Here is a 20249-nt window from a genome sequence, read left to right as displayed (position 1 = left end):
AGAAAAAAAATAACTATCTTTTGAAATTCGAATAGAAAAAATTAGAATAGAGAAGAATAGAATAGAAAATGAAAGACCACAGTAGAAAAAAATAAAATAGCAAAACCAATAGACAGGAAATAGAAAAAATATAACCATCTTTCGAAATATGGAGAGAATAAATTTGAATACAACAGAAAATAACAAAATAGAAAAAAAAGAATAGAAAAAAAGAATAGAATAAAATAGAATATAACCATCTTCCAAAATTTTAATTTTGAATAGAATACATTTGAATGCCCAATCGAAGTTTCCAAATTCGGTAGAATTGAATTTGGAAATGTGAAATTGAGTTAGAGAATGAATAAACAAAACTAAATGAATTTCAAAAACAATTAACCAACCTAACTAAACAAAATTATTTAAATAACAAACTGAAACAAATCACATTTTTTCATTCTGCACATGCCTGCTTGGCAGGTAGGTTATTTCAAACATCTGGGGATGTAGCCTGCCTCAAAGAATTGCGACCAAAAAGCCATGCCTCTGACATAGAGACAAGAATAATCTACTCAGCTATGAACGAATACATAGGTACAGGGGTATTGAAAAATGTCAGCAGGGGCTCTGGACTGATAAGTCAAACTGTGAAACATTTGGCTGTAGAAAGAGTCAGTTTGTTCACCGAAGGGCTGGAGAGCGGTACAATAATGAGTGTCTGCAGGCAACAGTGAAGCATAGTGGAGCTTCCTTGCAAATTTGGGGCTGCATTTCTGCAAATGGAGCTGGAGATTTGTTCATGACATGGAGTCCTGGAAGTAATGGTTTGGACCCCACAGAGTCCTGAATCTCAACATTATGGAGCCTCTCTGGGATTACAGTGGCAAAAATAATTATTTGATCCCATGCAGGTTTTGTAAGTTTGTCCACTTAGAAAAAAAATAAGGGTCTATAATTTTTAATATGGATGTATTTTAAATGACAGACAGAATATCAAACAAAAATCCAGAAAAAAAACACGATACAAGTGTTATAAATTGGAGTTGCTGTTCAGTGAGTAAAATAAGTATTTGATCCCCTACCAACCAACAATAATTCTGGCTTCCACAGACTGGCTATGTGCTCATGTGGTACACAGATTAGTCCTGTCAATTTAACCACTTCCCGACTGGCCGTTGTATATAAACGGCCGGATGGTGGCAGTGCAGGGTCGGGTGGCCGTTTATAAATGGTGACACTGTACTGCTAGGGTAACAGGATGTAAAAAAAAAAATAATATAAAAAAATAAAATAAAAATGTAAAAAAAAATGTTTAAAAATTATATTTTTTGGTTATAAACTAATTTGGATTTTTATTTTTACTAAAAAGATAAAACAAAATAAATTTTGGCCAAGATTTATGATGAAATATTATTTATTTGTAAAATTTTATTTAAAAAAACACTTTTTTCAAAATTTTTGGAGTTTTTAATTTACAAAGCAAAAAAAATAAAAATCCAAGCAGTGAATAAATACCACCAAAATAAAGCTTTATCTGTCTCAAAAAAATGCTAAAAATTTAATTTGGGTACAGTGTTGCATGACCGCGCAATTGTCATTCAAAGTGTGATAGCGCTGAAAGCTGAAAATTGCCCTGGTCAGGAAGGGGGTAAAAGTGTCCGGTCTGGAAGTGGTTAAGAAGGTGCTCCTAATGACAACTCGTTATTTGTATAAAAGACACCTTTCCACAGAATCTTTTTTCCAATCAAACCTCACCACCATGGGCAAGACAAAAGATCTGTAAAAGGACATCAAGGACAAGATTGTAGACCTGCAAAAGGCTGTAATGGGCTACAAGACCATCAGCAAGAAGCTTGGTGCGAAGGAGACAACTGATGGAGTGATTATTTGCAAATGGAAGAAATACAAAATGGAGATCTCCCTCGGTCTGGAGCTTCATGCAAGATTTCGCCTCATGAGGTAAGGATGACCATGAGAAAAGCAAGGGATCAGCCCAGAACTACATGGGAGGAGCTTGTGAATGATCTCAAGGTAGTTGGGACCGCAGTCACCAAACAAACCATTGGTAACACAATATGTCACCATGGATTGAAACCCTGCAACAGCCACAAGGTCCTCCTGCTCAAGAAGGCGCATGCACAGGCCCGTCTGAAGACTGCCAATGAACAGCTAAATGATTCAGAGAAAGATTGGAAGAAAGTGTTGTGGTCAGATGAGACCAAAATTCAGCTCTTTGGCATTACCTCGACTCGCCATGTTTGGAGGAAGAAAAATACTAACTATGACCCTAAGAACACCATCCCTACAGTCAAGCACGGAGGTGAACACATTATGCTTTGGGGCTGTTTCTCTGCTAAGGGTACCGGCCGCATTGAGGGGCCATTGGACAGGGCCATGCACTGTAAAATATTGGGTGAGAACCATCTTCCCTCAGCCAGAACTTAATCCTATAAAAACTATATGGTGGGAGCTGAAACTTTAAGATGCCAAGTGACAGCCAAGAAACCTTAAGGATTTAGAGAAAATCTGTAAAGAAGAGTGGACCAGAATCCCTCCTGAAATGTGTGCAAACCTAATAAACAACTACAAGAAACATCTTACTTCTGTGCTTGCCCACAAGGGTTTCTCCACCAGGTACTAAGTCATGTTTAGCTTGGGGATCAAATACTTATTTTACTAACTGACCTGCAACTCCGTTTATAACATTTGTATCATGTTGCTTTCTGGATTTTTGGTTGATATTCTGTCTCTGTCATTTAAAATATACCTATGATAAAAATTATAGAATCTTCATTTGGGCAAACAGCAGGGGATCAAATCATTATTTTCCACACTGTACATGAAGAGACAGAAGGATATGAGGCAGCCTACATTCACATGAGATCTGTGATTAGTTCTCCAAGATGTTTGGAACAATCTACCTGCAGAATTCATTCAAAAACTGTGTGCAAGTGTATCTAGAAGAATTGATGCTGTTTTGAAGGCAAAGAGTGGTCACACCGAATACTGATTTGATTTGTTAATTTAGAGTGCCTTGAAAAAGTATTCACACCCCTTGAAGTTTTCCACATTTGTCATCTTACAACAAAAAACGTAACTGTATTTTATTAGAGTTTAAGGTTATAGACCAACACAAAGTGGCACATAATTGTGAAGTGGAAGGAAAATGATAAATGGTTTTCAAAATTTTCTTACAAATAAATATGTGAACGTGTGGCCTGAATTTGTATTCAGCCCCCCGGAGTCAATACTTTGTAGAACCATCTTTCACTGCAATTACAGCTGCAAGTCTTTTTGGGTATATCTCTACCAGCTTTGTGCATCTAGAGTGAAATTTGTGCACATTCTTCTTTGCAAAATAATTCAAGCTCTGCCAGATTGGATGGAGAACATCCGTGAACAGCAATTTTCAAGTCTTGCCACAGATTCTCAATTGGATTTAGGATTTTGATTGGACTAGGAATAAAGTTGTGAAGAAGTTTAAAGCAGGGTTAGGTTATAAAAAAAAATATCACAGGCTTTGAACACCTCACGGAGCACTGTTCAATCCATCATCCGAAAATAGAAAGAGTATGGCACAACTGCAAACCTACCAAGACATGGCCGTCCACCTAAACTGACAGACTGGGCAAGGAGAGCATTAATCAGAGAAGCAGCCAAGAGGCCCATGGTAACTCTAGAGGAGCTGCAGAGATCCACAGCTCAGGTAGGAGAATCTGTCCACAGGACAACTATTAGTCGTGCACTACACAAATCTGGCCTTTATGGAAGAGTGGAAAGAATGAAGCCATTGTTGAAAGAAAGCCGTAATAAGTCCCGTTTGCCAGAAGCAATGTAGGGGACACAGCAAACATGTGGAAGAAGGTTCTCTGGTCAGATGAGACCAAAATTGAACTTTTGGCCTAAAAGCAAACCGCTATGTGTGGCAGAAAACTAACATTAATATAAAAAAGGGGGGAGGTGCAGCGCTATATAACTTAGCAAAACAATAATGAATAACCACCGATAATACACAATAATAATAATAGTGACTGTGTGTTAATAACGCCACTGAATGGTGGCTATGGAGTGAGGGAAGTGAAACAGTCCAATGGAGGAGTGCTCTTAAGATCCAGGATGATCTTCAGACGTCCAATGCTAGGGACCGTCAGGTGATAAAATATAAAAAGACTGCGCACTCACCAGATACGCAATCTTTATGCGCATTTGTGTAAATATCACTGGACCTCCTGTGTCATCATCCTGGTCTGGTCAGATCTGGTCAGCCTATCCCTCATGGCCTGGTACCCGGATAAGTGCAGCTTTTCTGTGGATTTGGCCGGTTCTCACCAGAACTCAAATAAATAGAAAGGGCCACATAGTGTAATATCCTTGGGTATCTTTATTATAGGCACAGGATAGCTGAAAATCCAACATACAAAAATAGTACTGACGCAGATGCAAATCAAAGATGGCCGCCGGGGCCCCTCGTGGCGCCGGCGGTGAGGCGTCCAACCTGCTGTAGCTTTCCCTCTTTTAGGGAAAGCTACAGCAGGTTGGACGTCAGTACATCTGGGTCAAAGATACCCAAGGATATTACACTATGTGGCCCTTTCTATTTATTTGAGTTCTGGTGAGAACCGGCCAAATCCACAGAAAAGCTGCACTTATCCGGGTACCAGGCCATGAGGGATAGGCTGACCAGATCTGACCAGACCAGGATGATGACACAGGAGGTCCAGTGATATTTACACAAATGCGCATAAACATTGCGTATCTGGTGAGTGCGCAGTCTTTATATTTTATCACCTGACGGTCCCTAGCATTGGACGTCTGAAGATCATCCTGGATCTTAAGAGCACTCCTCCATTGGACTGTTTCACTTCCCTCACTCCATAGCCACCATTCAGTGGCATTATTAACACACAGTCACTACTATTATTATTATTGTGTATTATCGGTGGTTATTCATTATTGTTTTGCTAAGTTATACAGCGCTGCACCTCCCCCCTTTTTTATATTTATGTCATTGAAGGTTTGATACGGTGCCTTTTTTGGTGTACAGCCGCTGCTTATTATATTATATATTTACATAAGCGCTCACTTATCTTCTGCTTTTCTAGAAAACTAACATTGCACATCACCCTGAACACACCATCCCCACCGTGAAACATGGTGGCAGCAGCATCATGTTGTGAGGATGCTTTACTTCAGCAGTGACATGGAAGCTGGTCAGAGTCGATGGGAAGATGGATGGAGCCAAATACACGGCAATCTTAGAAGAAAACCTGTTTGAGTCTGCAAAACACCTGAGACTGGGGCGCAGGTTCACCATCCAGCAGGACAATGACCCGAAACATACAGCCAGAGCTACAATGGAATGGTTTAGATCAAAGCATATTCATGAGTTAGAATGACCCAGTTAAAGTCCAGACCTAAATCCAATTGAGAATCTGAGACAAGACTTAAAAATTGCTATTCACAGACACTCTGTCCAATCTTGAGCCATTTCGCAAATTTCACTCTAGATGTGCAAAGCTGGTAGAGATATACCCAAAAAGACTTGCAGCTGTAATTGCAGTGAAAGATGGTTCTACAAAGTATTGCCTCAGGAGGGCTGAATACAAACGCACGCCACACTTTTCATATATTTATTTGTAAAAAATTTTGAAACAATTTATCATTTTCCTTTTACTTCACAATTATGTGCCACTTTGTGTTGGTCTATCAAATAAAATCCCAATAAAATACATTTATGTTTTTGGCTGTAAAAAAATGTGGAAAATTTCAAGGGGTATGAATACTTTTTCAAGGCACTGAACTTTACATTTTGTTAATTGATAAAAATAAGCTATTAACACTTCTAGTTCAGAAAGCATTCTTTATTTACAGCATTCTTTCACATCTGCCTAGGGCCCCTTTCACACCCTTATCCGTTTTTCAGGTGGACACAGTTGGAACCTCCATTCTCCTCTATGGAGCAACGGATGTAAACAGACGTGTCCATTTACACCTACATCCAATTCAATCTGCCAAAAACAGACAGATGGGGATGCATTCCCCTTCCATCCAGTGGATCGGATTGGATTGTAGATGGCTGTAAACAAACAGGATGTCTTTTTACATCTGACCTCCAAAAGAGAAGACCGTGCTGTGTCCATGTACGCTCTGCATAAGCGGAGTGAACACCGACCAGTCATCCGCCTGCTCATCAGGGATTAACAGACAGGCCCCCTCCTGAGCAGGTGGATCACAGGCGGAATCCTCCTGTCAAGGTTCTATCTTTTCCCAGAGGTTATGTTACTCCATGTGCTGGCATCCATCTTGGATTTCTGCTGAGCATGGTGGGAATCCTTTATGCCTTCAGGTCTCTGAGGTCCATCCCCCAGAGGGGTGTGGCTGATGACATATAAGCTTGTGGTCCGCACATGCTCTTTGCACTTGTGTCTTTGTGTTGCTATTACTCTGTTTTGACTCTCGTGACTCTCCTGGAATCTGACTCGGCTTGTGACTCGACTATTCTTTGCGTTCTCCTTTGATCTGACCCTCTGTTGCTGAACCCGGCTCGTGACCTGTGATTCTCCTCTGCTGTCCTGTACCATTTTGTCCCGTTGTTGTTGACCCGGCCTGCCTGACTACTCTATTGTCTTTTCCACCAGCTACACGCCATTGGCGGCGGTCATTACCGCAACTGAGGTATCTCGGGGGCCGCGACCTGGTTCCTGGCTGCGTCAAGTCCATCCCCACCATCAGGGGTCCTGGTGAAGGGCAGCCTGGGACTTGGACTCCGCGCCCTGAGGGACTTCGGTTTGTGGGTGGTGGTTGTCATCAGCCAGTGCGTTACATTGTTTAGGCCTGCCTGTCCGTTCCTCAGCTCCTGCCCTGACACTTCCCCATGTGAAAGAGACCTAAAACTTCACAGTACTGTAAACACAAGAGGTCCCCACAATGACCAAAGTAAATATTTTGCAACTGAAATAGCTGGAGGTGTCAATTTTTTGGTCTTCCATTGTGGTCAATGATTCCTCCTGCTGACCCCTACATCACTACAGGGCACAGAGCGGTCAGCAATTAGAACCGTTGAGCACAGAGAGTGACCAGAGGATCAATCCATTGTTTAAAAAATAAAAGTAAATATGGTTGTCAAGACTTTATTTCAAATTCTTAATGGAATTGTCTTTTTTAGTTAAATAATTTCAATTCAACAGGTACAGATGCACTTTTAAATGATGAAGAATGTATTAATCCAAAAAGTTTGGTTATCACATGCTATGAAAAAATGGTGTATTCCATGTGATGAAAACCAGGTCATCAATTCTTCTGAACAGTTTAAATTTGATGAACATGACATGTAATTACCACACTCTAGATTCTGCGGAATGCCCCAAAACAGCCACAAGCCTCATGTCTCACTTTTTGCAGATCAGTCAGAACCACTCTTATGGTTTTATTGCCAGGAAGAAGGGGGTTATCCATTAGATTTCAGAAACTCACCGTACGGTATCAGGAGGTAAATCTCTGCCTTTGAACTAAGGCCTAAGTATAAACCTCACTATGATTTTCTTTTTCTCAAGAGCATCTGCTACTGAATTATTTATCAGGCATACACATAAAAGGCCAAGTGCTTGATTAAAATGGCTCTTCAGATGTTTGCCAGGCCTGTGTAGTGCAGCTTTGGCCTGTCATAGGTCCAGTTATATGGAAACAACGAAGTGCGGTAGGTCTCTACCACCTGAAAGGCTCATGAACAGTGTGAGAAGTCTGACTAATTTTTTTCCTTCAATTATAACAGGCCTTTTAGTGAAAGGTTGGCAGGTTTATGAAAAGATATGACAGGCTTAGAAGTGAAACAGATCTGTCTGGCCTTCTGTCAGAGAAAAACTTGGATTTCACATCACAATCTGTTTGACTTTTAGAGATGGGCACCTACAGCATAGAGATAAGTACAATAAAGGGCAATCAAAGCATAGTACTTGTCTGCCTATGACAGATGATACCCTTTTATGTTGCCTAAATGGTCCTTTCTTTTAAGTCCCACACAAGAAAATGCGTAACACATACAGAGATAACATCAAACAAAACTCTATACATTGCAGACATTTTTTTTACTGTTAATTCAGTTTTCATTAAGTTCTTAAATGAAAACAGCAATATAAATACACTACACTTTTAATAAATATGGTTTTCCTCATTCCAATGCTTTCATATGAGCCTATATGGCAGCTTAGTGGTCAGGGTCCTAGGTTTGATTTCCACCAAGAACATCATCTACTTTAAAGGATAAGCTTAACTTTTGGAGAATGTTACCCCTGTATTTAGGGTGTAACATATAACATGTTCCAGCACATGCCCTCCACCCCCCCACAATCATGACAGCAGATGAGGGTTCCTCTTCCCCGCAGCTGCTGGAACATTTACAATCTGTGTGGCTGTGCAGGACTTCACCTGCATAGTGTTGTCATTCGTTCACATGGATCTGTGAATGAAGGAAAATACAGGTCCCATATTCCACTGCAGCAGACAGACTTGTAGTAATTACAAATTGTAGAAACTTTGTATGCACTACAAAATATTTTTTCTTGGAACCCATTGAGGGACACAAGAAGTCTTTTACCTTCAGGTTATATTTCCTCTCAAAAGGAGGATTGGACACTGGCAAACAAAAAAGTTGTAAGCAAAACCTCCTATTGGCACCATTTTGTAGAAAAGTAGAGCAAAATTATAAAAACAGAGGGGTGGGACCTGTATTCCTGAGTGGTTTCCAAGAAAGGTTTTATGGCGTGTACAAAAATCTTCCCCCCCCCCCCCCAATTGATAGACACGAGGCCTTTCACCTTTGGGAGGTTCAAAAGGCAATCCGATTGAAGGGTGGGCAACATAGTAAGCAAATGCTAACAGGCACAAGACAACAACAGAGATCTGGAGACTGTCTGAAGGATCTGCCAAAAAGCTAGAATCATGTGAGGCTGAAATGTTCATCTGGTAGAACTTAGAAAACATGTGAGCACCTTCACAAAACAGGTGGAACCCAATTCTTGACCCATTAGGTCCTAACCACTTGTGCCACAATAATAGAAATGCAGAACATGTCATAGGCAGGACCCAAATGTAGCAATAGGGTATCATCTTAGAGTGACGATGATAGGGGCAAATCTGGGATGAACATGACTAACTGATGAACTACAAGAATAAAAATACATCGTAGGTAGGGTTGCCCATCTACAGTACCGAAGGCACACTGACAGCAAAAAGAAAAATGGAAAGTATGGGAAAGAGAGAAGAAGGGGATAAATCCCACAGAAGGAACTACGGGGACCAGAGGGGATCAGGGGAAAGGAACGGAAGCATGATGGGGGAGATAATGTAAAGGTAAAGGCGGGTCTAGAAAGAAAATGAAAGAACAACAGAAACAGGTCAGAGACCAGATGGTTTGCATCCTCTCCTGAGGCGTAAAGCAGGGCAATAGAGGCGTAAACCTCACTAATGGAGTGCAGGTTCAGCCAGATATGCATCCGTAAATACAAAAGGTTCCCAGGGGCGCCAAGTGTCCCTAAAGGTCTCCTTTTTGTTGTGTAGAGTGGCAATCAGATCCTCCATGTCCCTCAGCTCGTGCACCTTCGAGAACCACAAAGAGAGTAGGGGGGTGAGGATCCTTCCACTGAAGTGGAAGACCTTGGCAGCATTAAGCAGTTGGATAGTAAGAGAGGCTTTATATTTCTTGATGAATCTTCCCAACAGGTGCAGCAGGCAACCCGCCAGGTCGTCACACAAGTCTACAGCTGTAAGTTGTTGAATAATGTCAATCCCTCCCCGCCAAAAAGCTTGGATATTCGGGCACTGACAAAAGATATGGAAAAGGGTACCAACAGCCCCACAATGCCAGCACACACCCGAGAACTGTGATGAAATACAACGGAGATTAAAGGGTACCGGATATCATCGTGTAAGGAGTTTGTAGATGGTCTCCTGAACTTTGGAAGCCATTGATGTTTTTTGGGCAAAGTGCAATATTTTTTGCATTGTATTGCAGTGAAGGACACACCTAGTTTCGATTCCCTTTTAGAAAGAAATGGGGGGGGGGGGGAGCCGTGTTCCAGATATATGAGAGAAGAGTACATGGTCGAACTGGGTCTCGCTTGTGGCATAGGGCTTCAAAGGCAGATAACTTAAGGGCAATGCCAGGTAAGTGTAGAAGGAAGCGGAGATAAGAGCAAAGTTGGAGGCTTCCCCAAAAACTCAAAGGGGGCTCCGCTAGTCGGATGAGGTCTGTAGCAAGAAGGGCTCTGGCAGAATCGAGAAAATCTACCACAAAAGCATATCCGCTGACTTTGCGACAAGAACATTGTTGGTCATCCAGTCCAGGAAGGAAGTCGGGGTTGCCCAAGATGGAAACCAGAGGAGAAGGAGCTGGGGAAATGGACATATTGAGGAATGCCTTCCGGGCGACCTCAATGGTGGTACCAAGGGTGGGAAGTGCACTGAGGTCACGAGACAACCGGAGTCGCAGCCAAGGCCAGCTCAGAGCTGTGTCCCTGGAGTCTTCCAACTCCATGGCAACCCAATGCTTAGCATCGCTATGGCAGTGCCAATTGGTCAGGTGAGTGAGATGTGTGGCTCTATAATAAGTGCGAATGTCCAGTAGACCGGAACAGGACGTTTTGCCCAGGACAGGAGGTCATTTACCTCCCATGTTACAGTGAGAATTATGTTTGGTCCCTGACAATTGACGTATACCACTGCTGTGTCTGACTGACTCTAGTCTAATTAAGTCCCCTACAGTTACAAGGTGTCCAGGACTCCTCCCAAGCCTGACAGACTGGCATCCATTGTTAGGAACCTCTTAAAGACCACCAAGCCAGGGGCAAGCTGGTCCTCTGTCTGTCCAGAAACGTGATTACCTTGTCCCACAACAACAGATTAATGCGTTGTTGAGGTCTGGAGAGAAACTGAGCAAATGGGAGTGCCTCTAAGGAGGCTACCATCAAGCTCATGATTAATTTAAAAGCGGAGAGTCAGACGACTGCTAAACAAGACGGCTTTAATCTGATACTGGAGAGTCTGATGTTTCTTCTGTGTGAGAAAAACTCCATATAATGAATCAGTTCCAGTTACAATTTATGAATGTTCAGGATCCATCCAAACTGCTGTAACATCCAGACAGGCTCTGTCAGAAAGGTGTTGTCTAGCAGAGCCCACACTCTGTATTCCCTCAACAGGAGTTTGTCTATGTGCCCCACAACGAGAATGCCATGAGAGAGCAGCAGTAAAGTGACCCTGTAGCCAAAACCAATCTCAAAATAAACCTGTTACCTGAAAGGACGACACTCCAGTCCTGCTTCCCGTACTACTAGCCACTGCTCCATTCCTGAGGAATTGACCCACCATAGCACTCAGGGTTTCTTGTTGGCATCCTACACATCACTACAGAACATAGAAGTGACGTGGAGGTGAGCGTGAGGGATCAATGAGCACTGTGGGGGACAGAAGAGGTCAACAAACGCAGTGTCCATTTCCCAGCAGAATATGGGAAACCATTTCTCAGCAATGGAATGACATTCAGTAGCATTGAGATTGGAAGTTGTACTTATATACAGTCTTCTTTTCAGATAACGGGTTTACTTAGAATTCGAAAAATAACAAGAGGTTTTGCTTTAAAGTTAAAAGTGTACCAGTGGGCTTTTTACATCGTTGTATGCAATTCTTCTTTGCAGAAATGAACCTATACCATTAAAAAAAAAAAAAAAAAACCTTAAAGCAGAACTCCAGGCAAAAACGTCTTCATAGGTCTTTGTTGCTGATTTTAATAAAGCTTAAAAATACTAACATCGGGAACCACCGCTAATGTAAAGGAAAGCCCGACTGACTCACCTGATAACTAAGTGATGTCATCTGGGCCTGGTAAGGGTATGATATAATGTGATTGTGTGGGAAGGGTCCCACACAGAAAGGTCCCAAAAGGAGGCCAACTGCAGTTACGGACAAGGTTAACAATTATATTGAATATACAAATATAATGTAAAAATATGTATATCACTCACTGAAAAAAAAGACACCTTCACCCTGCACATAAAATACTGACAACGTTGTCAAACAATAAAATCAAAGCCTGGGCTCACAGGCACCCAAGTCACTCACTCCAGGAATATAAGTATCAAGGCAGGATGGAATTAAATGCAATAAGCAGAATAAAATAATATACTGCAACAGTGTAACAATATGAATCTGCTGATGTGACTCTTTGCTGCTTTGTTCCATTACTAGTGGTATTGCCTTGCATGATCTTACTGCAACAGCATACTTACATGCATATGAACTATTTCCATCATAACTCCACGCTAGATTGCCAGCATTTGATCCAGCTGACCGTAAACTCATCATATTCGACCTGGGGCCGTGGACTGCCTGGTCGATAACTGAATATACTAGTAGTCCACTGTGAACTGCATCCATAGCGTTATATCATATACATTCATAGCTGCTACAGCCCTGTGGGGCTTTCCTATATGGCATAGAGGTTCCTGCTTTGCTGTTTATCAGCAGATTCATATTGTTAAACTGTTGCCCTTGCAGTATATTGTTTTCTTCTGCTTATTACATTTCATTCCATCCTGCCTTGGTGCTTATATTCCGGGAGTGATTGACTGGCATGCCTGTGAGCCCAGGCATCGATTTTATTATTTGACAATGTTGTCAATATTTTATTGTGTAAGGTGAAGGTGTCTTTTTGTAGTGAATGATATACATATTTTTACATTATTTTTGTATAATCAATATAATTGTGTTAACCTTGTCCTTTACCGCAGCTGGCCTCCTTTTGGGACCTCTTTCTGTGTGGAACCCTTCCCACACAATCACATTGTATCATACCAATGTTGCTGATTTCCTACTTTCACTGAATATGTCATCCTTCTTCTGGTTCACTCAGTAGTTGCTCCGAAATAGCCTATTCATTTTCAAATAAAACCACAAATTCGCTTTGGTTTCCTGTTTGTAAGATCAGTGGCTGCTATGCCTCCTATTCCCCCAGCCACTGGTCTTGGCACATCCCTTCTGTAGTTCTTTCTCCAGGAAGCAGTGATGTAATTCAGCCCCATTTGCAGTGGTGGGCGGACCAAGACTCTCAGACACATTCAACATGTACAGTCCTAGTGTACCCACCCACATTCAATACAATTCTCTGTGGCTGACAGGAACTGTAGTTTCCTTTTACTGCAGAGAGAGAGAGGAGAGGATGTAATCCCGGTTGTTACTACTCCTTCTTGGCAGAGCAGATGCTGTTATCTTTTAAATTACAGAGACAAGATCATGAAAATTCAATTAGACTTTTCTCTGTTAAGGGTTTTCAAAATGTTATTAACTATTAAGTGTTGTGTGTAGGGGATGTACCAGTGGGTGATTTTTTGCCTATCCTAGAGTTCTTCTTTAAGCAACAACAAAAAACCATGTCTGTCTAATTTTATCCATACTAATTTTTGAGGGTTCAGAACTATGTCAACTTCGATAAAAGTATCACTGAAGGAATGGTCTCAGCAGAGTTTATGGCTTGCTGCTAATTTTGGGACACATGTACATGGAAGATGAATGAAAGTTCCACTGGCAATAAACAATTTAACTAGGTGTGCCAAAGGTAGTGCTTTGTGTTATCCATTTTATCCAAATATTGTGAAACATTTGGGGACAACCCCTGTGAATGATAATACATTTCTTGTAGAGGATAGTGGTGATACTTTCAGAAATGCAGTGTGTTTTTGTTGGCTATCAACCCCGTGAGTTGTAAACAACGTTTCATGGAGGAAGTTTGTGTCACACTTTTTAGTTCAAAATTTCCCCAAATAATTTGGGGTCTAGAGTGGCTGGGTGATTCTATTTTATCATGCAGGAATTGAACAATTTGGCTTCAGTACTTGAGTATAATGGGGCAGACCCATAGCATATGCCATGAATTACCCACCAACTCATGGTTCTGGCCATAGCGGGCTGAGAGGGTGAGGATTTAGAAATCTTTAGTGCGCTCTGTTAAACCAATAAGGATTTTCCTTCACTATATTTATTAGTGCTGGACTACTGAAAATGAGTTTCCCATGTTAATCTTTGTGCTTTAAAATTCTTGATTTGGCGTATGCCAAACTGGTAGGGCTTCACCCATGCTGTAACACCCACTACGTGGTCTCTAAATGTAACGTTGATGTGGAGATGAGGACACACTGGCAGCTGTACTGTTGTAACTCACAGGTTTCTATGCACTTAGTGGCCACACAATTCCCTCTGTTGTCCTGTACAGAGAGAAAACTGCAAGTGATGTCAAATTCAAAGCCTTAAGATTCACCAGCAATAAATAAATTTCCCAACATAACCGGGGTGGCTACAGATCACATCTAATTCTGCATGCACTAAAATACACTACCATTTCCCTTCAAGCTGTAAAAAAATATAAAAAATGTAAATTATCTACTGAATATCAACAGATGAAAAGCAAGACCAATGATCTGCCTCAACGTTACCACTGCTTCAGGAAGGCATATGTGTCCCTGGCTTACAGGAGAGACGGGGATAGCATTGACTCCCATGGATCAGCAGAAAGACTTTGATGCAGCCTGTCCATTCCAATACTTTAGATTCATTATTTCCATTCTTTATACAGTGGGGATCGAAAGTTTGGGCACCCCAGCTAAAAATTTGTATTAATGTGCATAAAGAAGCCAAGGAAAGATGGAAAAATCTCCAAAAGGCATCAAATTACAGATTAGACATTCTTATAATATGTCAACAAAAGTTAGATTTTATTTCCATCGTTTACACTTTCAAAATAACAGAAAACAAAAAAATGGCGTCTGCAAAAGTTTGGGCACCCTGCAGAATTTATAGCATGCACTGCCCCCTTTGCAAAGCTGAGACCTGCCAGTGTCATGGATTGTTCTCAATCATTGTCTGGGAAGACCAGGTGATGTCAATCTCAAAGGTTTTAAATGCCCAGACTCATCTGACCTTGCCCCAACAATCAGCACCATGGGTTCTTCTAAGCAGTTGTCTAGAAAACTGAAACTGAAAATAGTTGACGCTCACAAAGCTGGAGAAGGCTATAAGAAGATAGCAAAGCGTTTTCAGATGCCAATATCCTCTGTTCGGAATGTAATTAAGAAATGGCAGTCATCAGAAACAGTGGAAGTTAAAGCAAGATCTGGAAGACCAAGAAAAATATTAGACAGAACAGCTCGCAGGATTGTGAGAAAAACAATTCAAAACCCACGTTTGACTGCACGATCCCTCCAGAAAGATCTGGCAGACACTGGAGTTGTGGTACACTATTCCACTATAAAGAGATACTTGTACAAATATGGTCTTCATGGAAGAGTCATCAGAAGAAAACCTCTTCTACGTCCTCACCACAAAAATCATCGTTTGAACTTTGCAAATGAACATATAGACAAGCCTGATGCATTTTGGAAACAAGTTCTGTGGACCGATGAGGTTAAAATTGAACTTTTTGGCCGGAATGAGCAAAGGTACGTTTGGAGAAGAAGGGGCACAGAATTTAATGAAAAGAACCTCTGTCCAACTGTTAAGCATGGGGTTGGATCAATCATGCTTTGGGGTTGTGTTGCAGCCAGTGGCACAGGGAACATCTCACAAGTAGAAGGAAAAATGGATTCAATAAAATTTCAGCAAATTTTGGATGGTAACTTGATGCCAACAGTGAAAAAGCTGAAGTTAAAGAAAGGATGGCTTCTACAAATGGATAATGATCCTAAACAGACCTCGAAATCCACGGGGAATTACATCAAGAGGCATAAACTGAAGGTTTTGCCATGGCCTTCACAATCTCCTGACCTCAACATAATTGAAAATCTATGGATAGACCTTAAATGAGCAGTGCGTGACAGACAGCCCAGAAATCTCAAAGAACTGGAAGACTTTTGTAAGGAAGAATGGGCAAAAATACCTCAAACAAGAATTGAAAGACTCTTGGTTGGCTACAAAAAGCGTTTACAAGCTGTGATACTTGCCAAAGGGGGAAGTACAAGATATTACCTCTGCAGGGTGCCCAAACTTTTGCAGACGCCATTTTTTTTTCTGTTATTTTGAAAGTGTAAATGATGGAAATAAAATCTAACTTTTGTTGACATATTATAAGAATGTCTAATCTGTAATTTGATGCCTTTTGGAGATTTTTCCATCTTTCCTTGGCTTCTTTATGCACATTAATACAAATTTTTAGCTGGGGTGCCCAAACTTTCGATCCCCACTGTATATATGAAAGGCTCAGTTCATTATGTCATATTTTTTGTGGTGACTGACAACACACAGACAAAAGATAATGTTTTTGAAAAGTGGTAGTTGGTATTCTTTTTAGTTGTAACTTAGACTACAATACTATGAGTACTTATTTTATAGCCTAGAGCGAGAAGAAAGAATACTTACCATACTTGAATCAATGACTTGTCCTTGCCCCGATCTAGTGCGTTCAAATAGAGACATGACAATGCCCAGTGCACATATGTAGCTACCGCCTGCAAAGTCTGCTAAGAGATTAAGGGGAAAAGTCGGTTCCTCATGTTTCCTTCCTAGTTTCGACAACAAACCTAAAAGGACAGACAAAGCAGCATTTGGCACCATTAACTATTAAATGAATTATAGAACAGATCAATCAATATACTGCTAGATGGGGAAATAGAGTAACATGTCAAATTGTAATAATATTGCATTATCATCAAAGGGTCCATCTCCTAAAAGTCCTGGCAACCCTGGTGAAGAGGTCTCCCTTTAGAGACACCTCTGCTGTGGTATAGCTTATATCTCCTAGACACCAGTGAAGAATACAGAGATCAAGTCCCGTGGTGTAGTTAATAGTTCTTTCAATTAAAAAAATGAAAGCTGCGTCTCAGGTTTGAATTGCACAACCTGAGCCTGATGGCATTGATAGAACACCGGTAGATTGATATACCCTGGAGAGGACTTTATTCTCTGTTGTACAGAGGAATATTCACTGTGGAATCCATGGAGAGAAACGTAAGAAAATAATACTCCTATTTGTGCCAATTTCCTTTTTTTTTTGCTTTACAGAGTACATTTCCATTAATCCATGCCTCTAAAAGAGCTCCCTAACTATTGTCCCAACTTATACTAGAGCCAGTTTGGGAGGGAACCAATGGACCTACCAATTATACTTTTATATCCTGGCTGAAAACACAGCTATTAGGAGAGCAAAAAAAAGGAAACACATGCAAAGTTGGAGCACATGAGCAAGATGTTCTGCTGCAATGCAAAATAACTAACCATTTATGTACATCACATCTGTTATACACATAGCCCAGGAGCCAAATCTGGCCCGCCAGGCCATTTCATATGGCTCTCACACCTCACCTGCAGCTGTGGCGCGCCCCTTGTCTCTGCCCCCGCCTTGTCTCAGCAGTTGGCACTTCTCCGTGTACCCATAGAGAGGCTAATCTCTGCCACCTCCCCACCACCACCACAGCAGCAGAGAGGAGGACACAACTCCTACAGATCTTGTGCCTCTCTGTGCAGCCACAGCGTCCCTTCATTTCCGCCTCCCCTACTCTCAGCATATTTTGGCAGCCCTCCTCTGGTCCTCTTCCAGACCCAGCACTTTTTGATTCCCAGCTTCTTTCCAGCAGTAAACAAGGTAAGGGAGGTGCACTGCGATGCAAGGGAGGGTGTGGGTGCTCTTGACTTCCAATGTTGGGCGGGGGGCTCTTGACATCTGATGTAAGGGGGGTGGAGTGTTCAAGAGATCTAGTCTTACAGATACAACCGGCCCCTTGAAGGAAACCATAATGCTGATGCAGCCCACATTATAGTTGAGTTTGAAACCCCTGATGTACAGGATGCATCCTTCTCTACTACTCTCTATGCTCAACAGTCCTCAGGTCCTCTGAACTACCTGTAGTCAAATTAGACTTGAAGGTGCTAATCTGGTGGCAGATGAAATACACAAAATATACATAAACCAGCAAAACAGCCCTTACATAAATCAGGGACTATCAATATACAAGGTATTTGAAAATAGGCAGTTTCTTTAAAACTTCAATATTCTATTGCTACGCTCCATATATTCTGTTACAGTAAGCAATAAAAGGCTCTTAATTTTTCAAAATTGTAAGTATAAATTTCTAAATCAATCCATTAGAGTGCATAATGCATGAGTTCATATTATAATAATAGCAATATGAAAGATTTCACGCTGTATTAAGTATGCACATACATTGTACACTTTCATTTGACCTTTTATCTACTTTCTTAATATACACATGAGCAAGTTCTGTACCATTCTCAAATCTTTTGACCTTTCTTTATTCATTGTCACACATGGATTTGCATGGAGATAGGCCTAATGCAACTTGGTTTCATGTAACTTGGCAAAAAAATTCTGAAAAACTTCAAAGTTTAATGTGGCCCATTGTGAGATGAAAGCTTTTACAGCAAGATAGCAGGGAATTACAGAGCAAGAGTGCACAAGTATAATATTTCCCATTCTGCAGAGTTCCACACTCCGCATTCACTTCTCAGGTGCTGGCTCGGCTCATATCCACCAAAGCAATCAATTGTACCAGCAGCAGGAATACCGCAAACGGAGATGCAAAAAAATATACAGTGGATATAAAACTCTACACACCCGTTAAAATGTCAGGTTTCTGTGATGTAAAAAAATTGTACAACTCATTTGAACAACAAACTGAAATCTTTTAGGTGGAGGGAAGTAAAAATAAAAAAATAAAATAATATGGTTGCATAAGTGTGCACACCCTTAAACTAATACTTTGTTGAAGCACCTTTTGATTTTATTACATCACTCAGTCTTTTTGGGTATGAGTCTATCAGCATGGCACATCTTGAATTGGCAATATCTGCCCACTCTTCCTCGCAAGAACACTTCAAATCTGTCAGAACTCCTGTGCACAGCCCTCTTCAGATCATCCCCCAGATTTTCGATCAGATTCAGGTCTGGGCTCTGGCTGGGCCATTCCAAAACTTTAATCTTCTTCTGGTGAAGCTATTCCTGTGTTGATTTGAATGTATGCTTTGGGTCATTGTCATGCTGAAAGATAGTACACCACTGTTGTCTTCCATGGACATCCATGCCTTTTTATACTGCTGAGCTCACCAGTGTGTTCTTCTTTCCTCACAATGTACCAAACTGTTGATTTGGGCACTCCTAATGTTGTCGCTATCTCTCTGATGAATTTGTTTCATTTTTGAAGCCATACAAAGGCCTGTTTCACTTACATGGACAGCTCCTTTGAACACATGATGTAGGTTCACAGCGATAGATTCAATGCAAATACCACAATTAGAATCAACTCCAGACCTTTTACCTGCTTAATTGATGAAGAAATAATAAAGGAGTAGCCCACACCTGGCCATGAAACAGCTTTTGATTCAATTGTCCAATTACTTTTGGTCCCTTGAAAAGGGGGGGGGCTGCTCTTAAGAGCTGTAATTCCTAAACCCTTCCTCCAATTTGGATGTACATACCCTCATATTAAACCTGAGAGTGTGCACTTTCAGCCCATATCCATTATATAACTATAGTCTGTGTCTAAATATATATGGACCTAACTGTATATCAAAGAGTTTATAAACTTGTAAACTTGCTAAAAAGAGAAGAAAAAAAAGAAAGAAAAGTTCAAATACTTTCCTTTAAGTGTAAATGGTATTTGTGATGTTGGTGCATACCTGAGAGAGAGACGTAGTTAATATCATGACCTGCTGCCCTGGCAAATTTTCCAGATTGTCCGAATCCTGTCAACCGTGCATAAATGAGCTGAGGATTTTCTTTTAATAAGACATCTGGACCGAGCCCCAGATTTTCCATCACACCTGTGTATAAAAGCACAGACCGCTTTCATTATAAAATAATATCTGCATCACAAAGTTTCATACTATTTTTTTTTTACAAATACCCACATAATAATTAAAACCTCTACATTAATGATTTTTAATCCTTATGATGCTAGCCTTAGTAAATAGATAGGAGGGTATGCTGTATTTATTTTTTACTTTTCTTCAGTTGCTTCCTGGTTGTTGGCCTAGGCTAAAATGATGTAATACATCCCAGGAGTCTTCATGTGCATTTTTGTTTCATTTCATCTGGTGAAGGAGGGGCCTTCTCAGCTAAGCACACCCTCCTGTCTGCATGCCTGAACTAAGAACAGATGGATTCCATATGTCCTTACTTAAGATGGCCACAACCAAAAATGCCAGAGGGTGTTTATCAAAGTGATTTCTCAACAAAATAAATCATGGAGACATGGATCGATGAGCGAGTTTGCTTT

General features: G+C 41.0%; 1 protein-coding gene across 1 annotated transcript in view; it reads right to left on the bottom strand.

Annotated features, from left to right (window-relative positions):
- The window catches only part of AMACR (alpha-methylacyl-CoA racemase), a 71189-nt gene that overhangs the window by 28804 nt on the left and 22136 nt on the right, over positions 1 to 20249 (bottom strand). Inside the window, exons 3-4 of the mRNA XM_089689450.1 lie at positions 19651 to 19794; positions 16378 to 16538 (exon numbers count right to left, since the gene is read on the bottom strand). Coding sequence (XP_089545576.1) covers positions 16378 to 16538; positions 19651 to 19794 — 305 coding nt within the window. The remainder of the gene's footprint in view (positions 1 to 16377; positions 16539 to 19650; positions 19795 to 20249) is intronic.

Source organism: Staurois parvus, unplaced genomic scaffold, assembly GCF_062004578.1.
Source record: "Staurois parvus isolate SC_StPar_1 unplaced genomic scaffold, SC_StPar_1.0 ptg000475l, whole genome shotgun sequence".
Lineage (NCBI taxonomy): Eukaryota > Metazoa > Chordata > Amphibia > Anura > Ranidae > Staurois > Staurois parvus.
This window is presented reverse-complemented; position numbering and strand designations above follow the sequence as displayed.